This window comes from Conger conger, chromosome 15 (genome assembly GCF_963514075.1).
Source record: "Conger conger chromosome 15, fConCon1.1, whole genome shotgun sequence".
Classification (NCBI taxonomy): domain Eukaryota; kingdom Metazoa; phylum Chordata; class Actinopteri; order Anguilliformes; family Congridae; genus Conger; species Conger conger.
Genome location: NC_083774.1, coordinates 25066820 through 25087746, shown reverse-complemented (window position 1 = coordinate 25087746; position 20927 = coordinate 25066820). Strand labels below are relative to the sequence as shown.

Sequence of the window (20927 nt, the reverse complement as noted above, 5' to 3'; positions counted from 1 at the left end):
CACCTATTACAAGCAAGCTTGTGGCTGATCGAACACTGCAGGTCTTGTACTCATAAGTGTCATAATTCTCAAAGAAATGGAGACCAAAATTTCCCAAAATATATTTTAAAAGGATTCAATAAATTAAGAATAAAGAATAGATTTAAGAACAGCCAACCGACTGCACTCAAAGAAGTGTATTGGGTATATAACAGGCAAGTTATATACTGTATTTGACTAGAGTTGGGAGGCATTAAAAAGACAACTGTTTTAGAGTTTAGAGTATTATCATCATTCATGATATGATAGGATCCTGCATTAGGGGATTCTTTTCCCGTGTGTATGCAGAGTATCCTTGATTCCAGCCCAGTAAATCTCTGACCATGATGTACATCAAGGCTCGAGCAGACCTGCTTTGTGCATGAGTGTGTCTTGCATGGGAAGCTTGACCTCTTCATTTCAAGAATGTGATTTGGAAGGGTGATCTGAGTATGAAATATGTTTATATTTCATTGGGATGGGTTAACTATATAGCAAGCATTTAAGCATTTAAACATTCGTATGTTAATTTTCTTTTTTAAGAAATACTGTTTTGGGTGAGATTTGAAATATACAGGAAACCACATATTTAATGGACCTAGGTTTTATATTTGGTTTATAAAATAAAGCAATTATATTACTATAAACAAATACGAAAACTTGATGTCTGGCTTTTCATCCATTTGTGGCTGCTGGTGATTAAAAAATTTGTAACATGATAGTGTCAGGCTGGATGTAAGCACCATGTTCTACATTTGGTTTGTGGGGCCATCGATCTGCTCAGTATGTCCAACCAAGGACTTTTCCCGGGTTTCATTTAAATATATTTACACCTTGGCTGTTCCCCCTTGTATGATTTCAAATAGATTTCAGGTCAGTATATGGAATGTGTACTTTACATATGTGCAATCAACAAATCTCACCTTAAATGACCATGTCATACAAAAGTGCCATGAGTGTTGGTCAAATTCAGAGGATTGGAATGTAAAGCTTTGTACAACCAAGGCGCTCTTTTTATGATAACCAAGGTGCTCTTTTTATGACAACCAAGGGTGAAACTGCTCCACAGACAGGGTTGGTTTCCTTTTTCTCACTCTTGGCCCTCACCAGAGGCACAGTTGCCTTTTGGTAGTTTGGGTCCATCTTTCTCCTCAGGTTCCTGGCATCAGCCTCTGTCCTTTTGACCTCTGTGCCTCAAACTTGTTTTCTTTTCTCTTTCTTTCTCTTTCTCTTTCTCTTTCTCTTTCTCTTTCCATGGCCAAGGGCTGTATCTTGGAATGAGCTTGGGTATGTCTGTATCAACGACATCAACACTGCTTGTGTGTGTGTATGTGTGTGCTTACACACTTCCTGTCCCTTACATCTAACTGGACATTGCTGCGCTATAATATTGACATACAGTCGTTCTGACAGGAATGAGTAACAAGTCTGACTGAAGCCTGGCCTGGATGACGTTAGGATACTCTTCCTGGTCCACCGTGTTAGAAATTCTTGGATTCAACTAGTTAAAATGTCACATTTGTTCATTTATTTAATCAAGAGGAAAGAAATTGTAACCATGTTCCAGTGCAGTTAGCAGAGACACAATATCAGTTTATGTAACGTTTATTCATGGCTATCATTATGCTTCTTGGTGCACAGTTTATATTTTAAAAATAAACAATCTGAGTTTTTAAATTAATATAAACAAGGCATAGTGGCCAACTGTTTAGTTCATGTCCTCATTGCACAATTCTTTAAAAATATGGATTGAATTGGATTATTTAGTGAAGACATGGCTGTTCCATCTTGGTAAATGCATCGTGCTTCTTTAGTTATTACATAATTGGTAAGGCCAGTTGTGGGTGCTTATGAAAGAGAGCTGGTGGACTGATCTAGCACAGCAAGTATTCCAAGCGTAAAAACAAGAGTCAGCTCATTTTGCAACAGAACACTGTTGTGTCAAAATGTGAAATGCATATTTGTACGTGTATTGACCTAACACCACCATTTTCATCTCATCCCCTTTAAACTATTTAATGATTTATGTAACCATCATTTCTCTTTATTAATTCACTGGTTTTAAAGGTACAATAGGTAATTTTGGACTTCTAACAGTCGAGATGAATTGCAGCAACAAAAACCCTCAAACCACAGCACTGTTTATCCATCCCCCTTCTCTGTGAATTATGAGCTTGAATTATTGTACAGCTATAACAATAGGTAGAGGGTCAACATGTCAGTGAGTGTTTTTCAATGATAGGAAGTGAATGGTCTTGTAACAATCTTTTAACACAAAAATCTTACCTATTGTACCTTAACTGAATTTTAACATTTTAACAACTTGTTTTTTTAACCATGAGAGGAAGTTATTTTAAACAACTTAAAATCATGAATATACTCTGTGCTAACATTACTTTTGCATTCCAATTTGATGAAGGTATATTTTATTCCTGAATATATTTATGTTTTTCCAAGTATTTCACCTTCTGTTTAAAAGACTTAAATATTAGCATGTGTAAATCTCTATTTAGTTATCTAAATATATGCTTGTATTAAAAGGTGAGTAACAAATACAGTACATGTGAGCTAGCATGAAATGAATTTGCCTAAATGGCCCCAGGGGACTACAGCATAAAACACCGAGTGTTGCATGAACCTGTAGGCCTGGAGGTGTTCGTAGCATCATCATTCCACTTGTGTCCAACAGAGGTGAATGTTGGGTATCTGCCTTAACTTTCACTTGCCTTGCAGGTATGCTGACGTCCATTGTGGTGGCCTCAGCGATGGGACTTGTGCTCACTGTGACACTCGTCTGCTGTTTGTTGAGGAAGAAAAGGTAAGCCACAAACTTATGTACACTTCATGTAAATGGACAAAATACAGAAATACAGTGCGAGGAAAGATACTAGTGCTTTGTTCAGCTGAAATTACTGCCCATTATCAGAATGTAGACAAAGGAGAAAAATTGGAAGGAAGCAGAAAAATATACATGAAAACAAAAATGACAAACTAAGCTGCCGCCGGCTACTTACAAAAGCAAGAACTTGACCCTAGAAGTATTCAGCACATCTTCATCAATTAAATGTTTTACACAAAGCACTTGTATTCTAAAATGTTTATTTCAGAGTGTACAGAACATATGGCCATGAGTGTTCGCAGTTTAGAAACAGGATTTAAAACAATCATTGTCTATTCCCTGTCTTGAAATGTACTTTATTCAGTGCACTTCAACTGAAGAAAACTGAAAAAGACACAGCATTTCACTAACAGGTTAATTCTGGAATAATGCTACAATAGGGTATGCTTGGACTTGGCAATGACGAATCACAAAAAATACATCCCGAAATCTAGAACATAATTATCCTGACTTGCACAGATGTAGTTGTTTAGTTTCTATGAGACAAGATGTGACAAGTGCACCTTCTACTGTGGATATTTTGTCAATTTTATTAATAACTGACTCAGCCACCACGAGAATCTGGTTAGAGATGACAATGATTGAAGATGTCCAAGAAAATCCTATTAAACATCCAATTAAAACAGTTTCCTAAAGTCACAGTCCTCCAAAACTTTTTCAACAGCTGCCCCCAAATTTTGAAATCCCTGATAAATTCCCGAGAAAATGTGCAAAAACACCTGAGTCTGCCGGTTTGAAAGTCCTGCTACATTTCTATTCCTCGATTTCGGTTTGCAGCCGAGCAAACTTCCACTGCCTGATTTGAGGGTGATTAGATTCACCTGCAGCTCAGGGTGTGTGAACTGGCACTTAATTGGTAATTGAGAGCAGCCTGGTGCATTTCCCTCTTGGCCAATCAGGGTGTGACGATGCCCTGTCTTTTGGGCTTAAAGGCCCGGACACACCAAACCGACTGTCAGCCGCGGAACGTCGACAAAGATCGCCTCGCGTCGATACGCGTCGTTAATGTTGGCTGTGCCGAACACACCGCAATGACGGTCCGCCGACGGCCGAGTTGCACGTACCTTCTGCGCCTGCGTGAGAGGTAATAACTCTCCACACCAGCAGGTGGCGGTAGTCTGTATTTGTCTTTCAAAAAAGATGGAAACCAGAAGACCGGGGAATGTGTTTGCATTGCGTTGGACCTAGAAGCAGCCATTGTCTCGCTCACAACAAACAGTTTGCAGCAATTTCCTTGTTCTCTCGCTATTTAGTAATACTAATCGAAAATTATGTCTGGTAGTGATAGTAACTTTGGAATGGCTTGCTTTCGTCACTTTCATTTCTCTTCTTGTGCACTGATTCGCTAGCTGGACAGCCAATCAGAGAGCTCTCGATTTAGATTTACAAAACATGGGAGCCAAGCCCAGTACAGTCAAGAAATTCTCACTTTGTAGTTGGCCAATCTACAAACCTGTCTAGCCCCTTATCCTGTCAAATGTACTTTATCAGTACCTTTGTATTATATCCACTACCCCTGCCCTCAGCCCAATTCCCCATACCTTGTTTCTTCCCCACCAGATCTAATCACCCCCCTCTCCACTTCCTGTGATAGCGTTTTCGGTTTCATTCATGGCAATGTCCATTTCAGGGAAAGGGTATAAGTTTGACATTCTCCCTTAGTTATTGGGGAACAGACCCACTGGTTCCTTCACTATTTGAAACGAAGATGTATTTTTTTAGATTTAGATGTATTAGGTTAATTTTTCTACTGGCAATCATATGGAGGAATACATTTAACTAACTTAACTTGTTAGCTTACTTGTATCAGGGTCGAATGCAACGTGTAATTCAGGCTAGAAAACAATTAAATAAAAAAAAGTAATGTTTCATGAGAATTTAAACCGTTTAATCATTGTATTACATTGTTAGCATCATGAACGTGGTAGACTGCACATGAACAGTAATACTGCACAAGTTTAATTCAAAGAACAAGAAGGCTATCAAAATAAATCATTTTGCCAGTCACATTTTCATAGCCTTGGTAACCTTAAAGTCCTGTAAAAATCATGTAATGTGCAGCCCTCTCTGTGTTTCATACATTGTATAGTGTGCACTTAACAGCAGCGAGTTTTAAAAGACAGTCGTGAGACAGATGTGAGCTGCTCATCTTGGACAGAATTTTAAGTTGTGTAGTGTACGCTCAGCTTAAAGGAGGTCGGCAAACAGTCTGTAATCTCTTCCCTGTCTTTGTCAGTCTTCAGGAATAGCTGGCAGGCAGATGAGAAGCTACTGGTCTGCTATAAATCTTAACTTGAACTTTAACTTCAGCTATTTACACTGACCCATCTGCACTTGGCTTGACATTGATACAACGAACAGGCAATTATGTCTTGAAGTTGCCGGTCTACTATCACGTAACTGTACCAATCAACAATTATTCTGACATTGTGTGCCACTTCTGAAGAGACTGCCTAACTGGTAGGTTGTTCCTGAGAAAGTGGGGCCCAGAACTGATCGGCAAATACCTGGCTGCCTCCAGCATCGGTGGCTTATCAGTTGTGATGCTGGGTAGATAACCAGTGGCAACGATGTGTCAGGCCGCCCCACCAAGAGAGGATCCACAGGATCAATGTCTGCAAGGTTAGAGGAAACCTAATCAAAGGGGTTTGAATTCAGAATGTCCTCCATTTCTATGCACTTCTTCTTGGGATCCAAGTGTGACACAGAGACAAGTCTTGATAGATCTTATCTCTTGCTTCCATGTACCACCATGAGTGGGGGGAGGCATAGGGGATTCAATTTGAAGTTAGTCTACCCCCTTTTCTTTCTTTCAAATCTACTGCTTTGCCAAGTTCTCTGGACATGTAGCTTCATAAGTCTCTTCCAGTTCATTTTCCCTCTTGGAACATAAACATTTTAAAAAGGATGTGCTACCTTGTTCTGACACCCTACTTTGATTCTGGATGGGCCAAAACAATCCACTCCAGTGGAGTAGAATGGCGGGTCACAACATATGCAAGGAGGCTGCCATCTTGGAAACTTCGCTTTATTGCCCACTTGCAGCAATGTGGACATACCTGCCAATAACAACATACTGCTTCCTGCTCTTGGATGATCCAGTAATGTCTGCAGATATCAAAAACCCTTTCTGGGCCTGGATCAGTGTTTCTCATCAGTGTCCTTAATCACCAAACTTGTACCCTGAATCTCGTACAATTTTAACTTCTCTGCAGTCGCCCTCCTACTCTGAATTTCATCTCTTTGTCAAATTCTGGAGCTTGTGTAAGGTAGCAACTTGAACTGAGGGAGAGACTTATGCAGCAGGCTAAGCTCATCAGGGAAGCAATCCTCTTGGATCTAACACAGAACAGGCAGCTCTACTCCTCGATGGGCTGCTACAGAAGGCACACAGAAAGGATAGAACAGTAGCATTTGGCAGTTCTTGAAACGTCTGGAATTCATCTGCATTAGGAACAGTATTTGCTACTGTTCTAGAAAGTCCATAGAGGCTTACTGCCTTAATCTCTTCTTCAATTTCAGGAATCGAGCTGTCTGGGGAAAGTGGTCGCTCTTCTCTGGGTCGTATGAGGAACAACGGGCCTTAAATCCAGCTGCTGTCCCCTACAAGAGCCTGTAGGGACTTACTATGGGTGATGTCATCTGCTGGATTATTCTTAGATTCCATGTAGTGCCCTGCCTTAGTGTCAGTCAGTTACTGGATTTCAGGCGCTCTGTTTCCCAGAACAAATTTATATCTACATGAATCAGTCCAGATTCAGTTCAACACTATGGTGACTCTTGAACTGGCAGTGACTAATGCCACTTCAACCTTGCCTTCGGCATCTCTGTTCTTGGATAAGTGACTGATCCATATCCGCTTTCTGAAGCATCACAAAATATCTGTGATTTGAGCGGAATCCATTGCTTGACTCACATAACACTGGAGCAAGATGATGTGCCTAATGCACTGGAGCTATTTTTCCCATGTCCACCATGATTTCAAGAGGTCTTGAGATAGGTGAGGGTAATTCAACCCTCAACTCTTGTTCCACAGAAGCTGAACAAGTATCTTTGATGGTGGACCCAGTGGAACATGCCTTTAATGTCACTGCTCATAGCAACAGCATGTTCCCTGAAATTTAACATCACACCTAGAAGTGTGGGACCAACTTTTTTTACCCAGGCAAGAGGAGGTCGTTACAATTTTCAATCTTGTATTTGAAGGAACAGTTGAACGCTATTCTATGCTTTCTGCTGTATTCATCCATGTGGTATGGAATGTACCACTGGACCTTACTCTGACAGAGTCAGGTGACAGCCTAGTAATAAATCTGGCTTGCTCCAGCTTGTCAATCTCTGCTACATAGGGGACTGCTTTCTCTGAATGTCAGGCGAGTGTTATCTCTATGCCTCTATACAGAGTATGTCATGCTCTCCTTTTCTGTATTCTCCTTTCTCGGAACTCCCTTTGACATTCTTCATTAAATTTGTGGAGGGCTTCCAAGAGTTTCCTCTGCAAGTAAATCTAAGCTTACATTGTGCAGTTTGATAGTGCCTCCAAAATCTCCAACATGTCTTGTTGGTCTGGATCCAATGCTCTGTCTGATCCTTTCTGAGCTGACTGAAATGTGAGCATTGGTTGGGAAAAGGCTGATTATTGTTGCAATACACACAGTGTAGTTTCATCTTGCCTGATCTTTGCACCTAACTGGGAGAGCATCCCAGCTAATGCCCTTGGTTTGAAGGCAAAATTGCAGAATACTTTGGTTTCAACATTCCTAACTGCAGGACTATCCATCAGGTCAGCAATTGTTCTCAGCCCCAGTTGGCGGGGCTTGCCATGCTGTGTTAGCAGAGCTAACAGTTTTGAAATAAGGATAGTCACTAATGCTGTATGAGTCTGCTGTCAGTATCAATGTATCTTCCTTATTGAGGTGATCTAACAATACCTGCTACTTAATGTGCTCTTTGGCATTGTCAGGGAGAAGGTTATCAAGAAACTATATTCAATTGTGCAAACTCTCTTGGGTCCTCATACACAGTCAGGAATAGTAGGCTTTGGACCTGTGTGGCTCTTTTCTTCTCTTCTTGCTGAATTGCTGAGGGGGAATGGTGATGATGACCCTGGTAACCCAGTGCACATTCACCAAAATTCAGTGGAGTGTCCAGGAAACTTTACAAACAGTATGGTGGAGTGGTAATAATTGAGGAGCTTCATTGGATCCAATACTCACTTCTTCAATGCACACTGTTGGTTCCACCACCTACTCAGTGGCATGGAGTGACAGGATTAGAAGAAGTCTATTTTATTTACTGAACGAGGAGCCCAGTCTTTCTCTCCTCTTCATAGCTCTGGTTCTGGTTTGTGTGATTGGTGGTTAACTGTGCATCACATTTCTCTCAAAGTGGTATTCCTTCTGGCTTTGTGGGTAGCATCTTGACCTATTCCTTGGATATTGTCAAAATGCACCATATACCTCAGTGGGTGCAGCATACATTGTGTGGGGTTCCAAGACATGTCGTCATAGCTGCCTCGTATAAGGGCTATTTGTGAAGATTTTGTGAAACTGACTTAGCTGATTCAAGGTCAACTGACAGCCACCACAGGCATCAGTTATGCGCCGGTACAATGATTCACACTGATTTCAGTGAGCATTGTATCTGAGAATTGCACATGAGTTGGATGCAACTGTACGTGTGTGTAGCATTTTATTTTAGGAATGCACATTGCAGCAACTCAGTAAGCCTATTTATTTTTAACTTCCAGTTCACCAGTGATACTTTATGATTGGCTGGCAAATTGTTACAAACATGCAATAAAAACTACAGCTTCTGAAAGGCAGTCCTTCTAAATTGCATAGCCTTTGCAACATCTTCCTTAGTAGGCTTACAATATTGACATATATTCAATATTATAAACAACCTTTTGGAGGTCAAACTGATTTTTGGAAAAGCATGTACAGCATTAAAAAAAAAAAAAAAAGTTTAAATATTTAAACCTCCACGAAGTTCACACTGCAAACAGGTCACTCTGAGGTTGGTCCTGGTATCAGTCTCTTTCTGAAGTCTTTTAACCTCTTAACCTTAGTCTATTTTCACTACCACAGAGAATGTTCTTAGGGACAAGAGTTAAGGTTAGTGGAGCTCCACAGCCCACTGAGGCATTTCTTGCCAGTGCAGTGACCTTTTTACATGGGGCAGGTGCCAGGCAGTAGCTTACATTATGGCTGTCAGGTTGGGAAAACAAACTCTGACAAGACGACTTATGCAGGAAGCATCTGCCAACCAGCACATTGGGTTTCCTTCTTTCTTCATGAGATGTCTTGCCAGAAACTTGTCATTGGATGGGTGTTAGAGTGGGTAGGCATGTTCGTCTTTTATACAGATAAGTTCAGCATTAGCTCAGCATGCATATTTGGTAAGAGAGGTCAATGTATGATCCCAGCATTATATATAAAATACATTTCTGCTTCTTGAATATTGCTGTGCATGCAAGAATGGCAGCCTAAGATTTAAATGAGGTGGTGCTGATATAAGACCTGACCACTTGACCAACTCAGCTCAGCAGGGAGAAGGCCTGTCCTCAGACCACATGGTGATTGCACTGATGTATAGGACATGCAAAGGAGAGGCAGTGATTCATTGTGAATTAGGAGCAGACGCAGGCTTTCTGTCTGTTCAAAACAATGATCAATGTTTGTATTAAAAAGAAAGTGCTGTGCAGTTAATAGCCACAGTGAGGCAGGACCACAGTTTAATGTTTAATACAAAAGACAGAATCTCCTACTTTCAGAAAAGGCCTCCCAATCAAATAGTTATCAAGCCTGGCCCTGTTTCCCTTGAGCCAGGAGATATACACTCAGTGAGCACTTTATTGGGTATTTATTAGACTTTTATTTTTCTGCTGCTGTAGCCTATCCACTTAGAGGTTTGACGTGTTGTGTGTTCAGAGATGCTCTTCTGCATACCACTGTTGTAATGCGTGGTTATTAGCGTCACCTTCCTGTCAGCTTTGACCAGTCTGGCCCTTCTCCTTTGCCCCTTCTCATTAACAATGCATTTTTGCCTGCAGTTCTTTTAGGAATTGTTGCCTGCAGAACTGCTGCTCACTGGATGTTTTGTTTTTTCACCATTCTCCATGCAAACTTTGGAGACTGTTGTGCATGAAAATCCAAAGAGATCAGCAGTTTCAAACCACCATGTCTGGCACCAACAATCATTCCACGGTCAAAGTCACTTAGATTCCCATTCTAACATTTGGTCAGAACAGCAGCTGAAGCTCTTGACCACGTCTGCATGCTTGGATGCATTTAGTTGATGCCACATGATTGGCTGATTAAATATTTGCATTAATACTGGTGTACAGGTCTACTTAATAAATTACTCACTGAGTGTGTATAGTCACTGGGTTTACTTTGGCAAAGAGATATAGTCAAATATCAAATGGCAGGCTTGTGTTTCTGCTGACATTTATGAAAAGCCAACTAAAGGTGACCAGTAGGGTAACTTCAAAGTGTTAGGCTCTGGAATAACTATAGAATGCATACGTCATGGAAGGGGGGTGGGTCTATAATACATGGGTGAATAAAATCTTAGAATATAATGCTACAAATCTGTTAATGTAATCTGTAATATAAAAAGCAGCATGTATGCATATGTATGCCTGCACATTCCTGAATCATGTGCTCTCATTCCAGGGCTGAGAGAGACCAGCAGAGGGCCAAGAACATCATGTACAAGCCAGGCGAGAAAGAATCTATCTCCAAAGTGTAACTCTTCATCACCCGAGAGCAACACAGCTGCAGTGACAAACAAACCAAAAAACCTATCTGCAAAGGCGCATGGTGCCCAGCTCAACTGACTGTGCGGCATAAATCAGATCTTTTTTATTTTTATTTTTATTTTTTTTAATTGACAGGTGTCCTTTTTGACACCCAAGTTTGAGTGTGTATATTTAGATCAGGAGGGACGGGAATACACAGCTGTAATGCGTTCACGGGGTTTGGATGGATTGTTTTTTGCCCATGTGACTGTTCTGTTCCAACTGGACTTCCTTTTCATATGCTTCTGGCAGGGAGAGACAACGCTATGACTGGCTGCCTTTATGCTGACTGAGGTCGGGGAAGTGGTGGTGGTATAATTTAACATAGGATAGATTTCCACTGGGTAGTGAGAAATTCTGTCTTCTCCAGCAACAGTCATTCATTGTCATGACTCATGAGTAACTTCATTGCTTCTCAAACTACCAGAGGGGATACAGGGCACAGGCCAAAAGGTGAGATGTTTGTAAGATTCATATGTAAAGAGGTAAATGGAGGTGAGGAGGAACAGGGCGGGGCTCCTAAGCGCTGTAAAAAGAGTAGGGGCACATTCAATCGGAAAACATTTTCCTATGGTTTCCATGTTGAACGATACATTTCCTCCCAATGCCGTGCATTGTTTTGCAATGTCTGTTTGCTCCCGTTTGGTGGTTGTGTCAGGGGCGTAGCCCGAATTAATAATGATGTAGGCCTATGCGAGAATGTACAGAATGGCCTTCTCAGACGCCATAGTAGCAAACCGTACCCGTACTCGTGTCAGTCCGCCCACGGTTTGCACCAGGATGTTCCACACACCACCGTTTCCATTTAAGTAAACATTGAGGCTGAACATGACCCAGCTCTCAGGGACAACAGCCTGGCAAAGGACACCCCGTGCTGCATCGGGGATCACGTATCTACAATATCCCCTGGATTCCATTCCATCTGGAGAGATCGCAGAGTTCTACATGGGTGACCTGTGGGAATAATGCACAAAACCCCATTGTTTGCCCTGGACTGGCTGTGGGCTGACCCCTGACCCCGCTCTGCCTGACCAGTCATGAGACCGACGCCCAAGCGACTGCGGAGCCAAAGAGGAGGTGCTTGAACCTCACGGCCTGCTACAGAACACCAGTATCCAATAAGCTTGACAAAATGGCCTCCGATCTCACTGCCTGACTGAGTATTACAATCCAGTTTATTCCAGTTGTATTGCCTCGTTCAAGATTCCAGGGACAAACTGGAATCACTAATATAATTGATCTGTCCAGACAATGTGCAAATTCACTTATGATCTAAGATACAGCCTGTAAATACATACATGTATTTATGCATTTAGAAATTTCTTTAAATAGAAATGAATTACTTTTATTACATTAATTTATTTAAATTGAAATATAAATACATAAAGGTATTGTCCCACATCATTGCCATTGTTATATATCGTGTTGCTGAGGATTTAAGCCTGGATGAAAAAAAAAAAAAAACCCTCATAGTTTTGTAATGCTGATTAACATGATTTCGGTGAATACAGGGTACCTTCTAAGATTGTTTTTCTCGCTGATGTTTTGTCATTCTGATTTTTTGATGTTTTGATGTTATAATTGCAGAGGTTATTGCTGTATTATTTTGTCTTTTTTTGTTGTAACACCTTCTGTGTAAAGCAGAGAATGTTACTGGAAGCTTAATACGCTTGATTTTGAAAGGTTAAGATTCAAATGTTTCACAAATTGTGGCACACATTCTTTATAAAAGCTGTTCTTGTAAGACCTGATGTTACAGTATATACATTTTCCTTTACACTAAACATTTAATGTGTGACAAGCATACTACAGATCAACAGAAAGGGCAAAGAGGCTCAGGGTTGGAGAAAGTCCAGCACTAATTACTTATATTCATTAGATTATAAAGTCTTGGTTCAATGCTTTTTACCCAAAAATTTTTTTTATGTGGCAGCGCTTGTAAAGTTTGCTAATCTGGAACAACACACTGAAACCACAGTTCATCATCCCCTCCCAGAGTGTAGTACGTTGCATTTTGCCATTTGGCACACAGTCTTTGCATACAATTTATACAATTTAATATTTTCACTTAAGTGAATGCGGTTAAGCATCTTCCTCAAGTGAACTAAAGCTGTGCTCCAATTGGGAATTAAATATTGTACTTGCAAGTCCAGTTCCTTAGCCACTCTGTACTGCCACCCACAGGCAGAGAACTAGCACAGTTGGAAGGCTCATTACAGAGTGCCATCTGTGGGATCATGGCTGGGTGACTGGGTTCTGTGGTCTTGCTTGTTACGTGGTGGTGAATTTACTGCCCCCTGCTGGCGATCCTGTGCTTCTCCCTCTCTTTCTGGCCATCTCCAGGTGTACTGCATTAATGAGCTGATTACCTACAAGTATTTTTCTGACAGCTCTAGAATTTTGTTGGTTCACTCCTTTACTTGAGCACAGTACATGTTTTAGGACACACTTGCAGTCTGCAGCTAGTGCATATACAAATGTCTGATCAAGACATTATTTAGCAAATTAAATCATTAAGAGCAGATCAGTTGGTACAAAATCCTGAAGCGGATCAGGCCTTGCTGTGCAGCCCTGATTTAATGCAAACCCCAGCAGCTTAATCACAGAAAAAGGGAAGAAGTGGAAGAGTTGTGTTTTGGTTCCAGCAAGTCCAATGTCTTTACTCTAGGCCTTGGGCCTGTTTATTGAAGAGCACTCTGTGTTCTAGATTTGCATTTTATCTGAGAGCATAACAAACTTTCTGGTTATTGGCAAATGTGGGGAATGGAGGAGTAACAATATTTCCTAATACTTCTCTTTCTTTCTTTTGGTTGAGATGTAGTCCTCCCATAGGCACATTGGAGCAAAATGGATATTTTGGGGCAATTCTTTAACGCTTAAGTGTTTTTGAATGCCCAAAGGCCATGCTTGAAAATGGTAATTCTGCGGTTTTGTTTTTTCATAATCGATCACTGTAAATGCATCTTTTTGCCCTGTGGGTAAACTCAACAAATGGAAAGTGACACCCTATGTCTCGTATGTCCGGTTGAGTGCCACAGGAGGATGAGGCCACAGGAAGTTCAAATGTATTGTTTTTCCCTCCATAGCTTCTCATCCCAAAATAAACTTAAAACATCTTAAACCTGTGAACAAGCATCTATATAATATGTAATGAGGACATTTATCCATGTGAAATTAAGTCGAATCTGTAGCACTTTTTCTTGCTGTAAAATGGCTCAAAACAACCAACACATCAACTGCCAAATGTAGCCCCACCACATGTTATGGTTGTGTCTCCAAACATATTGTGCTGTTATGGAACTTCTGGTGAATTTGTGGAAGAAGAAAAGTTAAATTAATGGTCTGTAGAGGTAGATAGCTGAGAGAGAATGTGGTTCCACTTGAACAATGGGCTTCTCATTATCCCTGCTTCTGACACAAATGTCATTATGCTTACTTATCAAAATTACAGTTGGGCAATTTATTTTGCCTGCACCCTGGCGCATCCACAGGAATGCTGTCTGACAGCAATTAAACCGATTTAAACTAAGACGGCACATTAAGTTCTGCGGAGCTCTCTGCGGGAGGGAATGTGTGTCACAAGACTGCCAGCTCTGAGGCTCTTATCTTTAGTATCCATTACTTTCAGGCAGAAGAAGAGTCTTCCACACAATCTGTGCATATAATCAAGCTCAGTTTATTGGGCATGTGTTACTAACCCCAGTACACACCAGTGTCCTTCCACCCAGATTTACACAAGTACAAACTATTCCTATGAGAGAGAATGCGTAATGGTTGATCTTAAAAGGGAAAAAGGTAAGCAAGAAGATAAAGGTCTGGATGGGGGAATGTTTGGTTTTACACACTTGCTGAAAATGCAGCTAAAACAAGGGTCTCTAAGCACCGGAAATATACATTCGATGAGAATCATTTCAAAGACAGGTTTGCAGAAGTCTTAGTAGTAGTCACACATTTTTGGAAATCAAAGTATTAGAAATGCACACAATGTATTCTGTTCGTTCGCCTTGAACTTCACATGAAATTTAGCCATGAAGTTTACATTCTTTACTTAAATCAGTCAAACAATCCGACTTTAAATTGATCTCCGAATGTTTCTTAACCCCAGCATCACCGAGACATGCTTCGTGGGGCCCTTAAACCTTGGGATAACAGAAGACAAAGTTTAGAGAGATTTGCCTGAGCAAGATATTGCTGAATTTCAGAGTTCTTGTTGCTTTGACATGTACCCTTCGGACAAGGTGGAGTGAAGAGAAGCAGATAATGAGCGTTGTTCAGGCATCTCCAATTAAAACCTGTGGCGTTTCTCACAGGAAAAGCTCAGACACATAGTCCAGGCACCAGTGCTTGTGTCTGGCTCCTTCCACCCGAGCCAACGGTCTCCATCAGGCACCGTAGGCCAGCGGTCAACCAGACCGTGAGGGCAGGGTATTCATTCAGGGCTATGGTTTGTCATGACAGGATCAATAAAATTCTGCATCAAACTTGGTTTGCTCTGTCATCGAGTCCAGTCCTGCATTGAGTTCTTGAGTGGTTTCTATGTACAGTTAAAAACAACAGCTCAACACTGTATCTATTTTTTTCCTTTTACTGTAAAAAGGCATTTCAGTTCAAAACACAATAGAGCAAATCAGCCCTTGTCAACAAAAGAAAAACCTCTTAAATGCCTTGATTCTTTTTTTTTTTTTTTTTTTCAAATACAACCAAAAATCAGGAAAAAAGATAAAACAAAGTTGCTACTTTGCCTGCACAGGTATATCAACAACTTCAAGTTCAAATAAGTGGGAAATTAAGTGAACTTTACTCACAATGAGTGAAAGGATGTGTCTTTGGCCTCTATTCAATCCAACTGTAATGCACTTTAATAGCTTTGCTTCATGAATTTAAACTCATTTTTTATTTAATTACATTCGTTAAGCCTTTCTAAGGAAAGTTTCACGTGAAACAAAAACAAAACCGTAAAATTAAGTATGAATTTCAAGATGGTGCATATTGCAGTTAGATTGAACTGGGCCTTGTTTCCCCCCAAACCAACTAATATTTACCCCAACATTTATTAATGAATCAATAGATCCACATGCTCACTGTCACTGCCAGGTAGTGCAAAGCATATATTAACAGCAGTCCTATCCAACTGATCATAATAACCCTTGAGGTAATGCGATTAAACCGGATTGCTATAGCTACAGATTAGCAGCACTAATCCAATAAGCACATCATAATTAACAAGCTAATTAAAATAAAACTGAGCCACATTCTTCCAAAACATACATTTTATAGATGTTTATTATAGCCAGGAGAGTGGCTTAGTGCATCTCCCTATAATTAAAGACCATGTACTACTCATGTAAGCTCAGAAAATAAAAAATTAACCATTGTCAATACCAGATAGACGAACAGTTGGCACACTACTATGATTCAGCAGTTTCAATTTCACAAAGTCAAAGTAAGAAAACAACCCTTAGAAACCATGATGAAAATTTCAGCCCATATGAGAATGGAAACTCAGTTTTAATAAAGCAGGATAATAGAACAGTGGACTGAGTAGTGAAATGGCAGGCCACCACAGAAAAAGCTTCTGATAGATAGTTATCTCAGGTGCTCTGTATGAGACTGGTTGCTAGGGACAACCAGGTGCACTTACAAAACTAGTAAGGAATGTTAAGTCCTGGGGACCTGATTAATGCTATAGAAGGCACAAAAAACAAAAACATGGGAGGCAGAACAGAGAAGAGGACAGACGTAGACGGCGAGAGATGACTCGATTAACATGGTAGCAGCCAGTGCCATCTCCACAAGAACATGAAACTAAATCTGTACAATGAGCCATCGTGACGCGTAGACGTTGCTCGCAAAACAAGGGGAAGGCAGGAAAAAGCTCACAATTAAATCGCATAACGACAAATTTAAATTTGGAGACTTTGGTCTGGGACCACTCCTCTCTCCTCTGTGCCCTGCAGAGCTTGAGGCCTTTGAGCCTGCAGGCACAGGCTAGCCCCGCCCCCCCCCCCACACAGACTGAATCTTGTTGCTGCATTGCCCCCTCTCAGGAGCAGCCCAAGAGAAAGGGAGATATCAGAATGACCAATACCCCTGCTCCACTGCACAGCTGGAACCAGACCATCTCACACCGGCTGTCCAACTTCCCCGTTTATCGTGCCGATTCGCTACAACTCAACCCACGGCGTTACTGAAACTGCTGCCCGCACTGCTAAGAACGAGCATCAGTTAGCCACGCCGCTTCTGTTGCCTGTAATAAAAAAATAAAAATAAATAAAAAACCCAAGCTCCCAATATCGAAAGAGAGAAGAAAAAAAAAAGAGCACACCACCATTGCTGAACACAGCACTACAGGTAGACAGAAATAATATTGAGTCTAGTGTTTTGGGGTTGGTGGGCTCTTGATTTTTGCACTGCAGACAGAGTTGAGGCAGTTCTCTAATTTGAGGCATGAGCCAGCAGTCAGATTGTGATTAATGCAGAGGATAAGTAACTGTTATACCGGGCCATCCGGCTTTGGCTCAAGATCAGGCTAGCCTGGTTCCAGCTTCAGAGTAGGGGAGAGGTACGGCTCACACTGGGTCCTCTCCTGCCCCAGCACTACCCAGCAGCCCACTCCCAGTGCCTAGCTACCTACATAAGTACCCAGAAGATAAAAGTTTTGTGTGTCTGTGTGTGCATGTGTGTGCACTCGTGTGTGTTAAAACCCAAAAAAGAAGTAGATTACATTGAACCGGTGTGGTCTTCACCACACCGAAAGAGTTCTTTTTTTTCTTTTCTTTTTTTTTTCTTTCTTTTCTTTTTTTTTTTTTTTCAGCCTCTGAGTTTTGGAAAGTGTCCCTGTGCCAGCCCTCGGGTGTTATCTGGGCCGGTGATTGGCCAGGAGGAAGTCCTTGTCTTTGCAGGTGAGGCAGAGCTTGAGGTTGCGGAGGGAGCCCCCAGCACAGGAGAAGGCCCAGGCGCCCATCAGGAACATGATCAAGTAGGCCGGTATCAGGCTGCCCTCGTAGTGCGGGTTCATGAAGGACTGCAAGGCACAGAGGGAACGGGGCTTTAGGCTTTCCAAGAACAGTCAACAGGGTAAGTGTTAAATGGTTGGCATTTATGTAGCGCCTTTTATCCAAAGCACCGTACGATTGATGCTTCTCATTCACTCATTCATACACACCAACGGCAATTGGCTGCTATGCCAAGCTCGTCAGGAGCATTTAGGGGTTAGGTGTCTTATCAGGGACACTTCGACACACCCAGGGTGGGATCAAACCAACAACCCTCTGACTTACCGCCGCTTAGCATGGTCTGGAGTGCCCAGTTAAGTCCCTTCGGGCCTAATTGAGGCAGTTTTAATCAGCCTCCTTACACAAGACACATCACAAAAACCCCAACCCACGTGCCTTAGGTTACCTTATCTTAAGAGAAGCCTCAGATCCCAGTACTACAGTGAGGAGTGAAAGCGACATGACTGAGGTTGATACGTTTGCTTACCAGGCAGGACACGAGCAGATGACTGACGACCACCACAGCCAGAGACAGCCATCTCTGCTTCTCGCAGGCCTCGAAGAACACCACACCCCAGAACATGTGCAGCAGGATGACGGCCAACGTCATGAAGGCTACGGGAGGCAACAGCGGCAGCCATCAATTATCTCCATTCAGCAGTTCCCATTAACCCCCACTTAAAACACATCCACTGCATAGCACGGTCATTAACAGGGCACTAGCAACAGGTTTATGGCACTCAAGTGAACTGTAAAATCTTCAGTTAACACTCACACATACAAACAGCCACAATGGTGCTAGCGCATGAGACGGCACGTGACATGCATTACAAACTGCACCCTCTGGTGGACAAATGCGATACAGTCAATCTGTTTCAGAAGAATGCGGAAGATATCCTTGGCACCAAAGCTTTTGTTCATTGTACACTCAAGCGGAAAGAGAGATATAAGCTCAAAAGGAGGTTACATTTTGACTCTAGAAACGTGAAAGTGGGATGCATAAGAATTCCAACAAGCACACAAACAAACATGTTTTAAATCCTTCTTTTTCAACAATCCTTTTGAAAACAATACCTGACGATATGAAGTAGTGCTGGGAGTCTCCGTGGATACCAATAGTACCAGGGCCCAGGGAGTCAGCCAGGATGTTGACGACTGAGAAAGCTCCACTCATGAATCCAAACCCGAGGCCAGACACTGGGAGATACAGACTCTGTCAGTCTTGCACACTAAGATCTATCAATTCACCACTACTTTATTTCCTCAATAACACAATGTGGAACTGCACTATCGACTGTAACACAGGACAGAGTCCCTAAGACAATTTTAATTTCTTTGTAACTTGTATTCCCTTTTCCCTTCCCCCCCCCCATTTGAAGCCTGTCCCATCAATGATATAGATCATATAGACAAAACTTGTTGAGGTCTGTGTCCTGCTTGAATTTTGTTTGTAGCTGCACCTCACGTACCATATGCCAGTTGACGCATGGAGATGGGCATGGTGTCCTCTTGACTAAGAGCCAGGAGGCCTTCATTTGCTTTCCTAGAAACCAAGGCAATGTTTTTATCATTTGGATTAAAAATTACTCAAAATAAAATGACAATACACATTCAGTAATGAGACTAGAATAAATCTTAATTCTTTTCAAATTACGCTCACTCTGCTAATTTTTAATTCATTGCACAGTGTAGGATGGTGATGGATGTTTGAATACTTGAGTGGTGGAAGCTCATTTATGCTGCACTGAGAGGTTACAGTCCCATTACACCTGTTCAAAAGGGCTGAGTTGTGTTGTAACCCGGCTCACGAAGGGGATACTCTTACTTCAGCAGTTTGTAGTATCCAAACCGAAAGGTTTCCTGCAGGAGCACAGAAAGGACCACCCCAAATATCAACAGGCCCTTCTGCTGGGAGGCATTGTTTTTGTCACTGATCTGGACAGCAATGAACCACACCAGCGAGGACAGCAGCAGAGACACCAGCCAGAAGAAGGCCCTGAAAAGTACACACATAAAAAGCCATCACCCAGCAGTGCACACAAGGACCGCTGCAGGGCAGGAAGCACATGGGAAATTCTTGTTAAGATGAAGGGTGTTATTCTGAAAAAGCCATAAATAAAATGTCATTAATTTGTGCTATTTCTAGACAGGGGTCGATGACCCCTTTAAGTCATAATGTCACTTAATTCTCTCATGTTCACAAAAAGCATCCACTTAAAAAAAATTATACAAGTTCAGCGGGTATTGCCAAGTTTAAGCGTATTCACATCAATTACAAATAAACTGCGCGGTGAAATGCCATAGTCTCGATTCGTCACAATGCTCTACTCGTCAATGTGAGCTGTCCCTGAGGCATAGAAGACAAACCAATCACAGCGCCACATAATGTGATCCATTTTACCGTGCGTGACTGTCCGACACAGAGTAGGGGATTATCTGCAGGGTAGTGTACATCAAGTGTAGCCAAATGCTGTCTTGGCCCACAACCTATGAATGATGGCATTTGAACGAGCTACAGCACGTCCGTGCAACAATACAACTATGGCGTTGTGATGCTTCAGTGATTGCAAATCGGAGTTTCCCCAATTCCCAAACTAGCTAAAATTCATACCGTTTCGCTGAAGCATTTGATAAACTGGTAAATTAATATTTAACGTCTCACTATAATTTAACATGAGCGATGGACCATCGTCATAATCATCGATGTAATGTTTGCGTCAGTGAAGTAACGTTAGTTGGTTAGCGCTTATGACACAACCAGTCACCTACACAAGCCGGGCCGCTGTAATACAACCGTATTCGCAAAAAAAACGTGTGCTTGCTAGCATTTGTTAGTCATACGCAGTGCTAAGAACATATACAACTTACCCAGCGATAAGAAAGATGACTCTCAGTGGGTCCCTGGCAATGGTAAAGAGGAACAGCGAAATCGCCGGGCCGAACGCAATGAACGTACACCCGAAAAACACCGATGTTGTCATTTTGGGGCTGGGTTCGTAGTGAAGTTCCTGAAATCTGTCCTTTTATGACTCGTCATACGATTCAGCAAAGTGATTGAGTAATAAACCAGTCAGATTTCATTTAAAGAGCTTCTTTCTCAAATAAAACATATGAATATTTTCATTCTCTTTCACTTCGATGTAATTACAAGCCAATTCACTTAGGCACAAACAACTACCTCTTCCTGTCTTACCGCACTTGGCACATGACT

At 41.7% G+C, this 20927-nt stretch overlaps 1 protein-coding gene and 1 long non-coding RNA gene across 2 annotated transcripts; one reads left to right on the top strand and one right to left on the bottom strand.

Moving 5' to 3' along the window:
• Positions 1–2741: 2741 nt before the first annotated feature.
• On the top strand, positions 2742–12472 carry LOC133111783 (uncharacterized). Its single transcript, XR_009705017.1, has 2 exons — positions 2742–2836; positions 10597–12472. It is a non-coding gene; the product is annotated as an uncharacterized LOC133111783 (long non-coding RNA).
• A 5008-nt stretch (positions 12473–17480) lies between these two features.
• Positions 17481–20913, bottom strand: aph1b (APH1B gamma secretase subunit). Its single transcript, XM_061221684.1, has 6 exons — positions 20585–20913; positions 19542–19712; positions 19186–19259; positions 18791–18913; positions 18204–18331; positions 17481–17745 (listed from the first exon to the last, which is right to left on the bottom strand). Exons 1-6 carry the CDS (start codon positions 20695–20697, stop codon positions 17578–17580), a joined length of 777 nt encoding a protein of 258 aa, XP_061077668.1. The 5' UTR covers positions 20698–20913; the 3' UTR covers positions 17481–17577.
• Positions 20914–20927: the final 14 nt, after the last annotated feature.